Below are 16,441 nucleotides of genomic sequence, written 5' to 3'. Positions count from 1 at the left end.
CAGGCTCCCTGCTTCTTGAGCACAGGGGCTCGACGCTTAACATGTGACACCCCTGCGATTTGCATAGGCTCCGTGGGCTCACCTGCAGCAACCTCACGTGAACCTACACCTTCTCCCATAGGCGGCGTCTCATGCTCCCCCTGACGCAAACGGCGATCAATGCGGATAACAAGACTCATAGCGGAATCAAGAGAAGCAGGAGTCTCGTACATCACGAGGGCTTTTTTAACCCTTCCAGAAACCCCATGAATAAACTGACTCCGCAGCGCGGCATCAGTCCACTGTGTGTCGACCGACCAGTGGCGAAATTCAGAACAGTAATCCTCTGCAACACGCTCCCCCTGTCGAATAGCGCGTATCTTAGATTCTGCTAGAGCCATTCTGTCAGGATCATCGTAAATGTGTCCAAGAGCAGAAAAAAACCTCTCCACTGACTTAAATGCAGCAGAATCAGAAGGCAAAGAAAACGCCCATGCTTGAGGATCCCCGTTTAGTAAAGACAACACTAGGCCCACACGCTGAGCCTCATTACCTGAGGAGATCGGGCGCATACGAAAATAAAGTTTGCAAGCTTCACGAAAAGTAACAAATTTACTGCGTTCCCCAGCAAACCTTTCAGGCAAAGGAAACTTAGGCTCAGCAACTCTACCTGCTGCTCCAGCTTGCAGATTAGATACAGCTAGTCCCTGCTGCTGCACTGCCCCCCTCAACTCAGTGACCTGTAGGGACAGCGCCTCCAAATGGCGGGTTATGGAAGTCATGGGATCCATGGAATTCAAATAATGTAGGCCGATTATAATGTCACGGGAAACCTAGGTGTCACAGGAAACTTTGGTAGGCAAGAGCTAATAACCCGGGCCCCTGCGATTTCCCTCAACTCTGGGAAACCCTGACTGACCCTCTCCCAGAGTTTACACTGATGGTGTGCATGTCTAGGCCTCCATCCTCACCCTGTCTCCTGTTACAACCATTGGCTGAAACCACAACCCACCACCCAGTGAAGAGACCACTAACCAATACCCACAGTAAGCACAGACAAGGACAACGGAAAATATACACCACGCCGCAGTCACTCAGGAAAACACAATAAGTGCACAGGGCAAAACAAATACAAATATAGGAAGGAGGAAAATATGACAAAGGGAAATATACACCACCAGATACGATACTCCTTCTCCTAGACCACCACTCCAGACCGAGATAACCAAGCACAAGACAGAAGCTATAATCGGCAACGCCCAATGTTCAGAAGAACAATTTAAAGGCAGTGGGCGTGACCCAGCTTCCAATCCGAGCACCAGCTAAATTAACCCCAGACCAGCTAGATAAAATCTAGCCGACGCCACTGAGCGCATAGTGGACAAAAGCGGAATTACCGCTGTCTGTCGAATGCCCTAGTATGAACAGCGTCCGACATGACAGCGCCCAAACAGTGGTTCTCCCCCACATACTGGGTATCAGCGCACTCAGGACAAATTGGACAACAACTTTTGGGGTCCAATTTATCCTGTTACCCTTGTGAAAATACAAAACTGGGGGCTTAAAAATAATTTTTGTGAAAAAAAAAAAAAGAGAATTTTTATTTTCACGGCTCTGCGTTATAAACTGCAGTGAAACACTTCGGGGTTCAAAATTCTCACAACACATCTAGATAAGTTCCTTGGGAGGTCTAGTTTCCAATATGGGGTCAATTGTGGGGGTTTCTACTGTTTGGGTACATCAGGGGCTCTGTAAATGCAACGTGACGCCTGCAGACCAATCCATCTAAGTCTGGCGCTCCTTCCCTTCCGAGCTCTGCCATGCGCCCAAAAAGTGGTTTTCCCCCCCCCCACATATTGGGTATCAGTGTACTCAGGACAAATTGGACAACAACTTCTGGGGTCCAATTTATCCTGTTACCCTTGTTAAAAAACAAAACTTGGGGCTAAAAAATAATTTTTGTGAAAAAAAAAAAAAAAATTATTTTCACGGCTCTGCGTTATAAACTGTAGTGAAACACTTGGGGGTTTAAAGCTCTCAAAACACATCTAGATAAGTTCCTTAGGGGGTCTACTTTTCAAAATGGTGTCACTTGTGGGGGGTTTTAATGTTTAGGCACATCAGGGGCTCTCCAAAAGCAACATGGCGTCCCATCTTAATTCCAGTCAATTTTGCATTGAAAAGTCAAATGGCGCTCCTTCCCTTCCGAGCTCTGCTATGCGCCCAAACAGTGGTTTACCCCCACATATGGGGTATCGTCGTACTCAGGACAAAATGCACAACAACTTTTGTGGTCTAACTTCTTCTCTTACCCTTGGGAAAATAAAAAATTGGGGGCGAAAAGATCATTTTTGTGAAAAAATATGATTTTTTATTTTTACGGCTCTGCATTATAAACTTCTGTGAAGCACTTGGTGGGTCAAAGTGCTCACCACACATCTAGATAAGTTCCTTAGGGGGTCTACTTTCCAAAATGGTGTCACTTGTGGGGGGTTTCAATGTTTAGGCACATCAGGGGCTCTCCAAACGCAACATGGCGTCCCATCTCAATTCCAGTCAATTTTGCATTGAAAAGTCAAATGGCGCTCCTTTCCTTCCGAGCTCTGCCATGCGCCCAAACAGTGGTTTACCCCCACATATGGGGTATCAGCGTACTCAGGACAAATTGTACAACAACTTTTGGGGTCCATTTTCTCCTGTTACCCTTGGTAAAATAAAACAAATTGGAGCTGAAATAAATTTTGTGTGAAAAAAAGTTAAATGTTCATTTTTATTTAAACATTCCGAAAATTCCTGTGAAACACCTGAAGGGTTAATAAACTTCTTGAATGTGGTTTTGAGCACCTTGAGGGGTGCAGTTTTTAGAATGGTGTCACACTTGGGTATTTTCTATCATATAGACCCCTCAAAATGTCTTCAAATGAGATGTGGTCCCTAAAAAAAAATGGTGTTGTAAAAATGAGAAATTTCTGGTCAACTTTTAGCCCTTATAACTCCCTAACAAAAAAAAATTTTGGTTCCAAAATTGTGCTGATGTAAAGTAGACATGTGGGAAATGTTACTTATTAAGTATTTTGCGTGACATATCTCTGTGATTTAAGGGCATAAAAATTCAAAGTTGGAAAATTGCAAAATTTTCGCCAAATTTCCATTTTTTTCACAAATAAACGCAAGTTATATCGAATAAATTTTACCACTATCATGAAGTACAATATCTCACGAGAAAACAATGTCAGAATCGCCGAGATCCGTTGAAGCGTTCCAGAATTATAACCTCATAAAGGGACAGTGGTCAGAACTGTAAAAATTGGCCCGGTCATTAACGTGCAAACCACCCTCGGGGCTTAAGGGGTTACATAAAATCATCATCATTTTGTCTAGGAAGATAATCACCATAGAATATAAAAAAGCTGCAGTCTTGTTAAACTGACTGAAACCTATCATTGGATGTTAATTTTGCAGTGAGAAGCCCCACACCCTTCCTTAATGAGTAGGAAGATGTGCCCTAATACAGGGGATACCAAAGGTGATGAGGTATAAAAAACCGCTTACACTGCTGCCCATAATGTTAATCTAATTTTATACTGGAGATACAAGAGGTGTTGAGGCACCAAGTGCTGTTCTCACTGCTAACTACCTTGTCTTTCTGATCGAATAATAGATACCAGGGGTGCTGAGGTAAGAAGAGGCTGCTCATACTGCTGCCCACCCTGTCTTTCTGATCTAATACTGGAGACACCATTGGTGCTGAGGCAACAAGAGGCTGCTTACATTGCTGTTCACCTTTAATAGTGGAGACTCCAAGGGTGTGGAGGAGCTGCTGTCCATCTTGTCTTACTGATCTAATACTGGGCATACATGGGGCGCTGAGAAGAAGAGGCTGCTCACACTGTTATACATTGTTTTTCTGATCTAATACAGGAGATAAAAGGAGTGCGAGGGTAAAAAGATGCTGCTCACACTGCTGTCCACCAAGTCTTTCTGATCTAACATTGGAGATACCAGTGATCCTAAAGTAAGACGTGGTTGCTAATACACCAGTCCACGCTGGCTTTTTGATCCAATACTGGCGATACCATGGATGATGAGATAAAAAGTGGATACTCACACTGCTGTCTATCATGTCTATCTAATCTCACATTGAAAATACCAGGGGTATTGAGATAAGAAAAGGCTGCTTACACCGCTCTCCACAATGTCTTTCTATTCTAATATATGGGCAACCAGAGGTGCTAATGTAAAATGAGGCTACTCACAATGCTGTCCACCCTGTCTAATGTAATACAGGAGATATCAGGGGTGCTAAGGTAAGAAGAGGCTGCTCACACTGCTGTTCACCCAGTCTTTCTGATCTACTACAGGCGATAACAGCAGTGCTGAGGTAAGAAGAGACTGCTAAAATTGCAGTACATACACCCTGTCTGTCAGACTGCGGAATGGTTTCTGTGAGATAGAGATAACGTACATCTTGTACTGTAAATCTATCTTCCAGCTCATAACTGTGAAGCTTCCAACCACACATGCTCCTAGGCACCTGTCCTGTCTGTGAAGAAGATGGCGGCCATATTAATTTAAAGTGATTAACTACCTAGATAAAATGAGTATGATTTGCAGGTCAAAAACATTTATGAATTTGATTAAAATGCAATTTTCTTTATGTACTTTCTTCTATTCCCAGAGAACCCCCCCTTTTAATCCACAAAAGAAAGGCTGGTGGTAAGTCGTGGCACATAGAAGGGACACATTTTTCCACAGTTTATCAAAATAGGCAGCCTTGAGTCTATCTACATTGGGCACCATGCTGTTCCTGGTTGTGTGGTATCGGTATTGGTCCCTGGTGAAGCACACCAATTATTATCTACATATAGCAGGTTTGGTCTGTGGGCCATGCTGTCAGACTGAGCTGTTCCAAGGGGTGCAAAAAAATACCTTAAAAAGGTATCACCATTTGAGACATTTATGACTTACCAAAAACTTCTTGCACATTTTGTTAAGTTATCATATACTGGTAATAGAGGGACATGATCTTCACCAGGTTCTGTAGAGCAGCTACTCGCACCCTAGTGTCGGGACACTGCGTCGCTTCACAGACCACTTGCATAATATAATGCCTTTCGGACTCTTTATCAAAGTTAGATTTGGTGAACTCCAGAGAGTTGAGAAGAGCATTTGTGGCTGCGAGCCTAACATTGCTGCTGGGCTCCTCTTTCCTCATACCCTGGATGATAGCAGTCAGGATTTCATTGCATTTGTGTTGTAGTTGTTCAGGGTCAATGTCCTGGCAGATGTACCCAATGGCCTCCAGTGTAGATTCTTTCATGTGTTCTGTGCTGCTTGGGTCTGTGACATTGGCAACAAGCTGTGGAAAAAGCTGAGGCCATTGGTTGACTGGTATCTCCGCACATGCTATCCCCGCCACGCACTGTGATGCTGAGCTAGGCCTATAGCTCTCAGTACCTAAAGTTCGCAGCACCAACGCCCAGCACCAGCACTTCTGCGCCGCCTCCAACTCATTGCGGTTGGGAGATACGGTCTTCTCGAGGATCGTGATGAGCTCCATGCGGGCGGTACCGAGCAGTGACCCGGTACCGCCCGCATGGAGCTCATCACGATCCTCGAGAAGACCGTATCTCCCGACCGCAATGAGTTGGAGGCGGCGCAGAAGTTTCTGGAGCAGGCGGCCATTGAAAACCAGGCCACCTTCTTGTTGGAGCTCTCAAAAGTCCTTGCAAATCCTGGAAACAGTCAGGTAGCTAGAGTTGCATCTGGTCTGCAGATTAAAAACTCTTTGACCTCAAAAGATCCAGATGTGAAGACCCAATACCAACAGCGCTGGCTGGCAATTGAAGCCAACATCCGTCGGGAAATTAAGGCTTTGGTGCTGCAAACTTTAGGTACTGAGAGCTATAGGCCTAGCTCAGCATCACAGTGCATGGCGGGGATAGCATGTGCGGAGATACCAGTCAACCAATGGCCTCAGCTTATTCCACAGCTTGTTGCCAATGTCACAGACCCAAGCAGCACAGAACACATGAAAGAATCTACACTGGAGGCCATTGGGTACATCTGCCAGGGCACTGACCCTGAACAACTACAACACAAATGCAATGAAATCCTGACTGCTATCATCCAGGGTATGAGGAAAGAGGAGCCCAGCAGCAATGTTAGGCTCGCAGCCACAAATGCTCTTCTCAACTCTCTGGAGTTCACCAAATCTAACTTTGATAAAGAGTCCGAAAGGCATTACATTTTGTTAAGTGTCAGTTTCACTTCCAGGATTATATCTAATCTGTAAAATGGGGGCTCTCTGCTATGTCATTCTCACTATAGAAAAGTCCATGCATGTGACTCACTCCATTGCAGTTTATCTGAGCTGCTGAAAAAGTCATGTTTCAGAAATCCCATTGAACTAAAATAAACTTTTTGTATTGAAGAACTGAAATAAATGAACTTTTTAATTATATTCTAATTTTGTGAGAAGCACCTGTACAAGTGACCTCCAGGTACAAGCACTGTGGCTAACTTTAATAAGGACTAATAATGATGATACAGCTAACAACAAATATGGCAGAAAAAACTGTACTGCACATTTCATTTTTCTCTATGGTATCCAATAGGTTTTATTGAATATCATTTTCATCGTAACTGAAATATAGCATTAAATATGACATATGCTTAAAATCTAGGGATTGTGAAATGCTTCATATGGTCGTAATGCTTAGGGAAATATGTATGCTCACTTATAAGGGTTGTCTGATGTGATTCTCAGAAAACAGCACATAATTTAATGCATGATGAGCAAAAGTGAATTTCCATAACTAAACAAGTAAAATACCATTCTGGCATATTAAAAGAAGCAAACATCCCCAATGAATAGCAATAATCCCCATTCTCATATACAGTATTTCATATGCCACACTACACAGACCTTATCATGCACCAGCAGAGGACTATGGTAATTGATTTATATGCTGCATAGCTGTCACATAGTCAGCTATAGTGTTATTCATTAGAATATTCTTAATCAGGTTTGGAATTGTATGTTGTGATCATCAGCATCAATGTTTTCAGTTGTCGTTAAGTACATTTTACGAGAAAGCTGCCATATGCTTGCAAATTTAGTTTAAAGGGAAAACATTGTGTTGCTGGAAAATAATATTCTGGCCAAATAAATATTCAAAACAGTTATTGTATAATGGCAAAAATCAAGACAAGAATTAAAGCAAAAATCATGATAATGGTAGTTGAGGCTCTTGAGTACATTATGTATAGTAAAGGTTTGAAATAAGTAAATGGCAAAAAATTGTTCCGGAAGAAAAAAAAGAGTTACCTGGTCTCAAATTGCAACCATATACTGTATATTGTGTTATGAATATGTTGCTTAAAAAGGGCAATCACCTGCTATACACGAAATTAAAATGGTGGAAAGATTCAAAATTGTACAAGCAAGATTTTATGTTCTGCAGAAGACAGGATCAATAATTATCCCACTGCAATTGACTGGTGAGATCAAACATTTCATATTCTGCATGTGATGCGGTACAAATACAGGTGGACAATGTGGCAGAAATGTGAAATGTATTATATGGACCAAAGCATTGGGACACCTACAGGAATTTTTATGACATCACATTCTAAATCCATAAGCAATAATATGGAGTTGATACCCACTCTGCAGATACACCAGCTTCTACTCTTCTGGGAAACCTTTCTACAAGTTTTGGGACTATCTCTGTTAGGGTACCGTCACACATTGAAATTTCCATCGCTACGACGTTACGATTCGTGACGTTCTAGCGATATCGTTACGATATCGCTGTGTCTGACATGCTACTGCGATCAGACACCCTGCTGAGAATCGTACGTCGTAGCAGATCGTTTGGAACTTTCTTTCGTCGCTTGATCACCCGCTGACATCGCTGGATCGTTGTGTGTGACAGCGATCCAGCGATGTGTTCGCTTGTAACCAGGGTAAACATCGGGTAACTAAGCGCAGGGCCGCGCTTAGTAACCCGATGTTTACCCTGGTTACAAGCGTAAACGTAAAAAAAACAAACCGTACATACTCACCCGTCGGTGTCCTTCAGGTCCCTTGCCGTCTGCTTCCTGCTCTGAGTGCCGGCCGGAAAGTGAGAGCAGATCACAGCGGTGCTGCGCTCTGCTCTCACTGTACGGCTGCACTCAGAGCAGGAAGCAGACGGCAAGGGACCTGAAGGACACCGACGGGTGAGTATGTACTGTTTGTTTTTTACGTTTACGCTGGTAACCAGGGTAAACATCGGGTTACTAAGCGCGGCCCTGCGCTTAGTTACCCGATGTTTACCCTGGTTACCCGGGGACTTCGGCATCGCTCCAGCGCCGTGATTGCACCGTGTGACCGCAGTCTACGACGCTGGAGCGATGATCATACGACGCTGCGACGTCACGAATCGTGCCGTCGCAGCGATGAAAATTTCAATGTGTGACGGTACCCTTAGACTTTTTGCCCATTCAACCAGAAGAGCATTTGTGAAATCAGACACTGATGTTGGACAATACAGCCTAAAGCCACCTTCACACATCTGTTTTTTATGTCCGTATGTGTTCCATTTTTTAAGGACCACAAATATTAACATATGCAGACTAGGGTTTATCGAATAGCTTCGGATAAGAGGTTATCAAAATAGCTATAGCACTTCCTGAGTAGCTGCATCGGTAACCTGGATACCTGGAGAACTCCGGCTGATCAGATGTTTGGCGCCGCAGCTGCATGTCTGTTGGGCTCTCCATGCATGTGTTGTGACTGTCACACAGCCGCGACACATGCAGCTGTGGTGCCGAACAGCTGATTCAATTTGGCACTAGTGAAATAACCTAAAACAGAATGCCCCTAAAAAACTAATGAAAGGACAAGAAGAAAACTGGTCAAGGATGCTGCCAAGAGGCCTACAGCGACATTAAAGGAGCTGCAGGAATTTTTGGCAATAACTTGTTGTTTACTCTGCATGTGAGAACATATTCTCATATTCTTCATGTCTGTCTTTTCTTAAAAAGAAAAACATCCAAGCCAGGCTAAGTGTAGTCAAAACCTACATCAAGTCTGTGTCTGCAAAAAGCATGTGGGAAACTGTGTTAATGTCTAATGAGTCCGAGGCTGAACTTTTTTTTGCCATAACTCTAAAAGTTTTGTATGGTGCAAAGCCAATACTGCGCATCACTAAAGGAACACCATACCCACTGTGAAAAATGGTGGAGGCAGCATTATAATATGCTTTTGAGGCTGATTTAGTCAAGTCGGAAGGAAATTATGAACTGTTCCAAGTATTAGCCAATCTTGCATCAAAACCTTCAGAAGTTTGCTGAAAAGCTGAAGATATATTTCACTTTCAGCATGACAATGACCCTAAGTATCCCTCTAACTTAGTGTTTTCCAAACTCAAGTCCTCATGGCCCCCAAAAGATTGTTTTTAGGATTTCCTCAGTATTGCAAAGGTGATGGAATTAGAAAATTCCCACAGGATTTCTCCTCTGTGCAATACTAAAAAAAATCCTGAAAACATGAACCGTTGAAGGCCATGAGGACCAGAGTTTAGAGCTTGGGGAACACTGCTATAAATCAACAAAAGAACGGCTTCACCAGAAGAAGATCAAAGCTTTGGAATGGCTGCTGGGTTGATCTCAAGAGGGCCATATATAGAAAAATTCTAGGTGTGCCAGACTTCTACTCAAAAAGTTTTATAACCAAACATTCAAAATAACAAAAGGAAAAGGAATGTATAAAATAATCATTACTTTTATTCAATTTTCAAAAAATTCCAAAAACACGATACAAAGATAACAAAATTAAATAGTATGCCTCATGTCATGGAGACATGCAATTTTACTGCCCACTATTGGTTAATCAATAATGTTAGCCCAATACTACATGATAAATAGCTTACGGGATTTTACTATAATCTTTACCTAATTATTTACAACATAAACCAGAAGTATACCTTGCTAATAATGTATAGAAAATCATTAATAAAGTGCCTGCAGAGTGGTATACAAAAGGTAAAAAAAAAACAAATGTGCAGCCTTGCAGCGCTGGAATCCTGGGTTCTAATCCCACCTTGGACAACATCTGCAAGGAGTTTGTATGTTCTCCCCGTGTTTGCGTGGGTTTCCTCCGGGTCCTCCGGTTTCCTCCCCCAATCCGAAGACATACTGATAAGGAATTTAGATTGTGAGCCCCATCAGGGACAGTGATGATAATGTGTGCAAACTGTAAAGCGCTGCAGAATATGCTAGCGCTATATAAAAATAAAGATTATTATTATTATTTATAAAAATTGGCTACTGGATGCAACCCAGAAAGTGCCTTAGCGCATGTAGACAATATTGCAGGTTTTAAATAAGCATGAAATCAATAGTAAAGTGGTGCATGTTAATTTAGTTTACCTCAGTGGGGAGTGTCTCCCACCCACTACTACTCAAAAAGACTGAATGCTGTCATAAATTCAAAGGGTACTTCAACAAAATAATTTTATGGGTGTGCATATTTATCCAACCACATTATTATAGTTATTTTTCTATTACCAACTTAAAACATTTCAGTTTATTTTTCAACTAAATTGCACAGAATATAGATGACTTTAAAGGTGGAAAAAGTTCTGAAATAATTCTTCTTGGTAAGTTTTTTTAACGTGATAAAACCTTGACATATTAACATAGGTGTGTAGACTTTTTATATCCACTGTATGTCTAATTGCCTAATGAATACATAGACAAATGTTTTGGCCTACTCCATAGCAGAAAGCAGGCCAAGCTTGGTTGTCATTGGACACCTCGTTAAAACAAGGTCAACTTTCAAAGATATAATTAAGCAACCAACTACATGTCTTTATCAAGCTACTCATTTGAATTCAGAACGTACAGCCAAATCGAAATCTGTAAGGATAATTAAGGAGAGGCAATGGCAGTTCTTATAGACAGGCACTTGATACAATTAATGAAGGTTAAAATATGCACATTGCAATAAGCACCATATGGCAAACTATCCTTTTGTGTATAAACTTGAAACTGCTCCCCACAGATAGCAGGTATCTCACTTTACAGAAAGGCGGACGAAGAGCCTACTTAACCCTTAACACTGACAGTATTCCAGAAATTGCATATAAAACAGTGGTTGCGTTTCCAGGGCAAACTGATGACACAATGGTACAAATGAAGAGCAGAATGTAAGTGCTTTATAGGAAGCAAGTACTGTTTGGAAGTGCCATAATATCAAGACTAATGAGACTTGCAATGTGTATGTGACAGGCGCGAAGAAACTTCATAAAAGAAAATGAGACCAGAATGTAATCAGATGCAATTGCCAAGTCATTCTACAGCGTACCTGTTTCTTAGTGTGATATTGCACGGGCTGATTTACCAATTATTCAGAACAGTTTGGGTAAATGACTCTTGCAATAGCTTAGAAAATATTTTATTCTTCAAAATATCATAAAAATAAATAACAATGGAACATAAAAATAACAGCATCTGAAATAAGGTTGTGAACCTGGCCCCAGTAGTTGATGATATGAGCACATGGGTATACTTAATGTGTCCATACATTTTGATTATAAGCTCTTATGAAAGACCAATCTTTTCGTTATGCCATTACTTGAAGAGTATTTGTTAAAAAAAAAAAAACAATAAAGAGAAGCGCGACAAGCTAAACCTCGAATATGCCACAATCAGTGACTAGTCATTTCTAAAGGTGATGGCATCTGTTTAAAAGAAGCAACTCCTCGCTCAATATCTTCATAAGGAGTGAAGGAGTATAATCAGTATACAACATATACTGCATACAGCACCAGTTCAGGTTCAACTAAGGCTAAGCTCACATGTGCGTTGGGCAGAGCTGCGGACTTCCTGTTAAGCCCCGCCCACTGCCGCACCTCTTCAGCTCCACCTACCTCGGCATGCGTCCTGCGTACCTATCTTTAACATTGGGTACGCAGGCCATGCGGATGTATGTGGATGCGTCCGCATGCGTCATTTTGACACTGCGGCGGCTGCAACAAAATGCAACATGTTGCGTTCGATGCAGTTTGGCGCAGCATCAAAGCAACGCATGCGGACACATACATCCGCATGGCCTGCGTACCCAATGTTAAAGATAGGTACGCAAGAGGCATGCAGACGTCAGTCTGCAGCTCTCCGCAGCTCTGCCCAACGCAAATGTGAACCCGGTCTAACATTGCATTAAATGGGAACAGCACAGCTCTCCAGCAGAATAGCACAGCTCTGCAGCAGAACAGCACGGCTCTGCCACAGAACAGCACAGTCTACAGCAGAACAACACAGCTCTGTCGCACAACAGCACAGCTCTGCAACAGAACAGCACAGCTCTGCCGCACAACAGCACAGCTCTGCCGCACAACAGCACAGCTCTGCCGCACAACAGCACAGCTCTGCCGCACAACAGCACAGCTCTGCAGCAGAACAGCACGGCTCTACAGCAGAACAGCACGGCTCTGTCGCACAACAGCACAGCGCTGCAACAGAACAGCACAGCTCTGCCGCACAACAGCACAGCTCTGCAGCAGAACAGCACAGCACTGCAGCAGAACAGCACAGCTCTGCAGCAGAACAGCACGGCTCTACAGCAGAACACCAAGCTCTGTCGCACAACAGCACAGCGCTGCAACAGAACAGCACAGCTCTGCCGCACAACAGCACAGCTCTGCAGCAGAACAGCACAGCTCTGCAGCAGAACAGCACGGCTCTACAGCAGAACACCACAGCTCTGTCGCACAACAGCACAGCTCTGCAACAGAACAGCACAGCTCTGCAACAGAACAGCACAGCTCTGCCGCACAACAGCACAGCTCTGCAGCAGAACAGCACAGCACTGCAGCAGAACAGCACAGCTCTGCAGCAGAACAGCACAGCTCTGCAGCAGAACAGCACAGCACTGCAGCAGAACAGCACAGCTCTGCAGCAGAACATCACAGCTCTGCCGCAGAACAGCACAGCTCTGCCACAGAACAGCACAGCTCTGCCACAGAACATCACAGCTCTGCCGCAGAACATCACAGCTCTGCCGCAGAACATCACAGCTCTGCCGCAGAACAGCACAGCTCTGCCACAGAACATCACAGCTCTGCCGCAGAACATCACAGCTCTGCTGCAGAACATCACAGCTCTGCCGCAGAACATCACAGCTCTGCTGCAGAACAGCACAGCTAAGGATAAGTCAGTAATGTCTTAGTCTCAGGCAACCCCTTTGTTAAAGGGAACCAGTCACCTGAGTCATGCGTCCCAAACCGTAGGCAGCATGGACCAGAGCCCGACTGCGCAAATACAGCAATCATGTAGCCAGACTCTGATTCATTTTGCCTGGGATTTGAGCATGATTCAAGTGACAAGTTCCCTTTAAGTTAAAGCTCACAAATGATTAATATCCCTCTGGAGTGTAGAGTCTTACCTCCAGATAACAAATAACTTACATATTATGAGAAATGTGGATTCTTCTGGAATAAAACATTGGATTACACATTTCAACATGTCCATATAGATGGCTTAGAGGGAGTTAATCCTACTGACAGATTCCCTTTAAAATTTGTTGTTTTCCTATTTATCATATAGTTTTTATTCGGTTTTCAAAACCAGTAACAATAATAACCTACAAAGACCCCTCCACCGTGTTTCCTTCCCCACCTCCACCCCCCAGGAAGCAGCTCTGGCTTTCTCTACTGAGGGTAATGCAGATCACACAAAGGTGCAGGTATCTTTAGTGTTAAAGTATGACTATATTACAGGATCTGGGATTCTGGGCAGATTGGTGGGGTCCAGGCCCTGAAGATGCACAAGTTTCCAAGGTGATTGCTAAGGGTCTTAGGATTCTAATCCCAATAATTTGCACAGAATTATAAAGCCTACAACCTATTAAAAAATTCTCAAAAACTAACTACTCTTTAACCTACAGCCCTAAATAATATTGTTCACTTTCACTCTTTATCAATCATAGCTTAGGATCTTGTGTTCAATAAGCTACTGAATATGATGTCTTCATTTGCAAGTCATTCTTATATATATTTGCATACAATTTGCATTAAAATCATTAAATCAGTGAAAGTGTGAAAAAATGATGGTATACTGTTTCCTTAGCTGAACAATATAAATGATTTGTTAAAATTACATTGCTTCTGTATGTTGCAATTATCTCCAAACATGAACTATATCTGACACAGAATTCTACAGTGTCTTTATTTCTGAGTTCTGCATGGCCTTATCTACTGGCTATCTGCCGTTAAAGGGAGTCTTTCACTGGGTGTTTGCTACGCTATCTTGGAGCAGCATTATGTACCGACAACAACCCTCACTTCATTATTGGGTTGCTTGCTGTAGTTTTGGTTAATTTTCTACATACTGAGCACTGCATAGCCCCATCCACACCACTGATTGGCAGCTTGCTGTGTACACTGTGCATAGGCAGAAAGATGTGAAGGATTATACAGAGCTCGTGAATACGGATGACTACATGGCAGCAGGTTTACTAGTCCTCTAGTGATGATCTTATGCTTACAAAACTGTGATTTAAAAAAAAAACTGCAGCAAGCAGCCCAGTACTTGACACATCACTAGAATAAAGGTCTCTGCCCGTACATTATACTGCTCTCAGATTAGGAAGCAAAACACTGGTGTCAGATTCACTTTAACTCTTGGGCGCTGCATATGTGAATTTTCCAATATGAGACATACAGATGCAGGGATACCAATCATGTGCATCTTAGCTATTAAATTCATGATGAATATTAATACTTTTTCCTGAATGTGTTTTTTGGGCATCAAATTCTATACTTTTTGCTCCAACGCTGTTATTACAGATGTGACAGTGTTTTCATAGAACAAAAAAGTATGCATTTCCAAACTCTGATAGCATATTTCCAATTAATTACACCATTTTTATTAACTTAACATTTAAACTTGCCTTGTTGGTTGACTTTATTCCAATGAATGTCTGCCCAAGAGGAACAGGTCGGAATCGCCCATCAAAGTAGAAAAGGCCAATATAAGGATTGACATGAAGAAAAGTAGCAACGTCCAAGTAGTTGGGTAAAGTAGCTGAAAGACCCAAGATCCTTATCATACTTTGTGTTGATTCCACCTTAAACAAAGACAACAGAATAGGTTAACATATGTAAGAAAGATATTTACAACTAATTTACCGTAACTGCATTTCTGAAAATACTGGACTTCTTTTCTCAATGTTCCGTTATGAGCTGAGTTATCTGCGAACTTCCAAGACTTTTTGTTTCCAATTATAATTTCATGAAAAAAAATTGTAAGCGACAAGTAAAGAAAGTTACATTTATTATACATGAGCAATCCATAGTGACCACAGCAAAAAAAAAAAAAAAAAAGTATAAATATTGGCCAACCAGTCAAACAATGTTTATGGAAAGTGAAAAAGTAAAAACTATTATTTTTTTTTTACACACACATTTATATATACACTGCTGAAAAAATAAAGGGAACACTTAAACAACAGAATATAACTCCAAGTACATCAAACTTCTGTGAAATCAAACTGTCCACTTAGGAAGCAACACTGTTTGACAATCAATTTCACATGCTGTTGTGTAAATGGAATAGACAACAGATGGAAATTATTGGTAATTATCAAGACACTCTAATAAAGTAGTGGTTCTGTAGGTGGGGACCACAGACCACATCTCAGTACCAATGCTTTCTGCCTGATGTTTTGGTCACTTTTGAATGTTGGTTGTGCTTTCACACTCGTGGTAGCATGAGATGGACTCTACAACCCACACAAGTGGCTCAGGTAGTGCAGCTCATCCAGGATGGCACATCAATGCGAGCTATGGGAAGGTTTGCTGTGTCTGTCAGCATAGTGTCCAAAGGCTGGAGGTGCTACCAGGAGACAGGCCAGTACACCAGAAGATGTACTTCATCTTGCAGTTACCGCTGACACACTCCAGCCACATGAGGTCTGGCATTGTCCTGCATTAGGGGGAACCCAGAGCCAACTGCACCAGCATATGGTCTCACAAGGGGTCTGAGTATCTCATCTTGGTACCTAATGGCAGTCAGGCTACCTCTGGTGAGCACATGGAGGGCTGTGCGGCCCTCCAAAGAAATGCCACCCCACACCATTACTGACCCACTGCCAAACCGGTCATGATGAAGGAGGTTGCAAGCAACAGATCACTCTCCACTACGTCTCCAGACTTTGTCACGTCTGTCACATGTGCTCAGTGTGAACCTACTTTCATCTATGATGAGCACAGGGAGCCAGTGGCGAATTTGCAAATCCTGGTGTTCTGTGGCAAATGCCAAGCATCCTGCATGGTCTTGGGCTTTGAGCACAACCCCCATCTGTGGACGTCGGGCACTCAGACCATCCTCATGGAGTCAGTTTCTAACCGTTTGTGCAGACACATGCACATTTGTGGTCTGCTGGAGGTCATTTTGCAGGGCTGTGGCAGTG

General features: G+C 42.7%; 1 protein-coding gene across 3 annotated transcripts in view; it reads right to left on the bottom strand.

Moving 5' to 3' along the window:
• ASCC3 (activating signal cointegrator 1 complex subunit 3) overlaps positions 1–16,441 on the bottom strand; it is an 824,578-nt gene that overhangs the window by 495,924 nt on the left and 312,213 nt on the right. For all 3 annotated transcript variants that reach the window (XM_077289661.1, XM_077289659.1, XM_077289660.1), the window contains exon 12: positions 14,921–15,097. In XM_077289661.1, the coding sequence (XP_077145776.1) occupies positions 14,921–15,097 (177 nt within the window). The remainder of the gene's footprint in view (positions 1–14,920; positions 15,098–16,441) is intronic.

The sequence above is a fragment of the Ranitomeya variabilis genome, chromosome 2 (assembly GCF_051348905.1).
Source record: "Ranitomeya variabilis isolate aRanVar5 chromosome 2, aRanVar5.hap1, whole genome shotgun sequence".
Taxonomy (NCBI): domain Eukaryota; kingdom Metazoa; phylum Chordata; class Amphibia; order Anura; family Dendrobatidae; genus Ranitomeya; species Ranitomeya variabilis.
The sequence above is the reverse complement of the archived record's forward strand: the minus strand, read 5'-3'. Positions and strand labels throughout refer to the sequence as shown.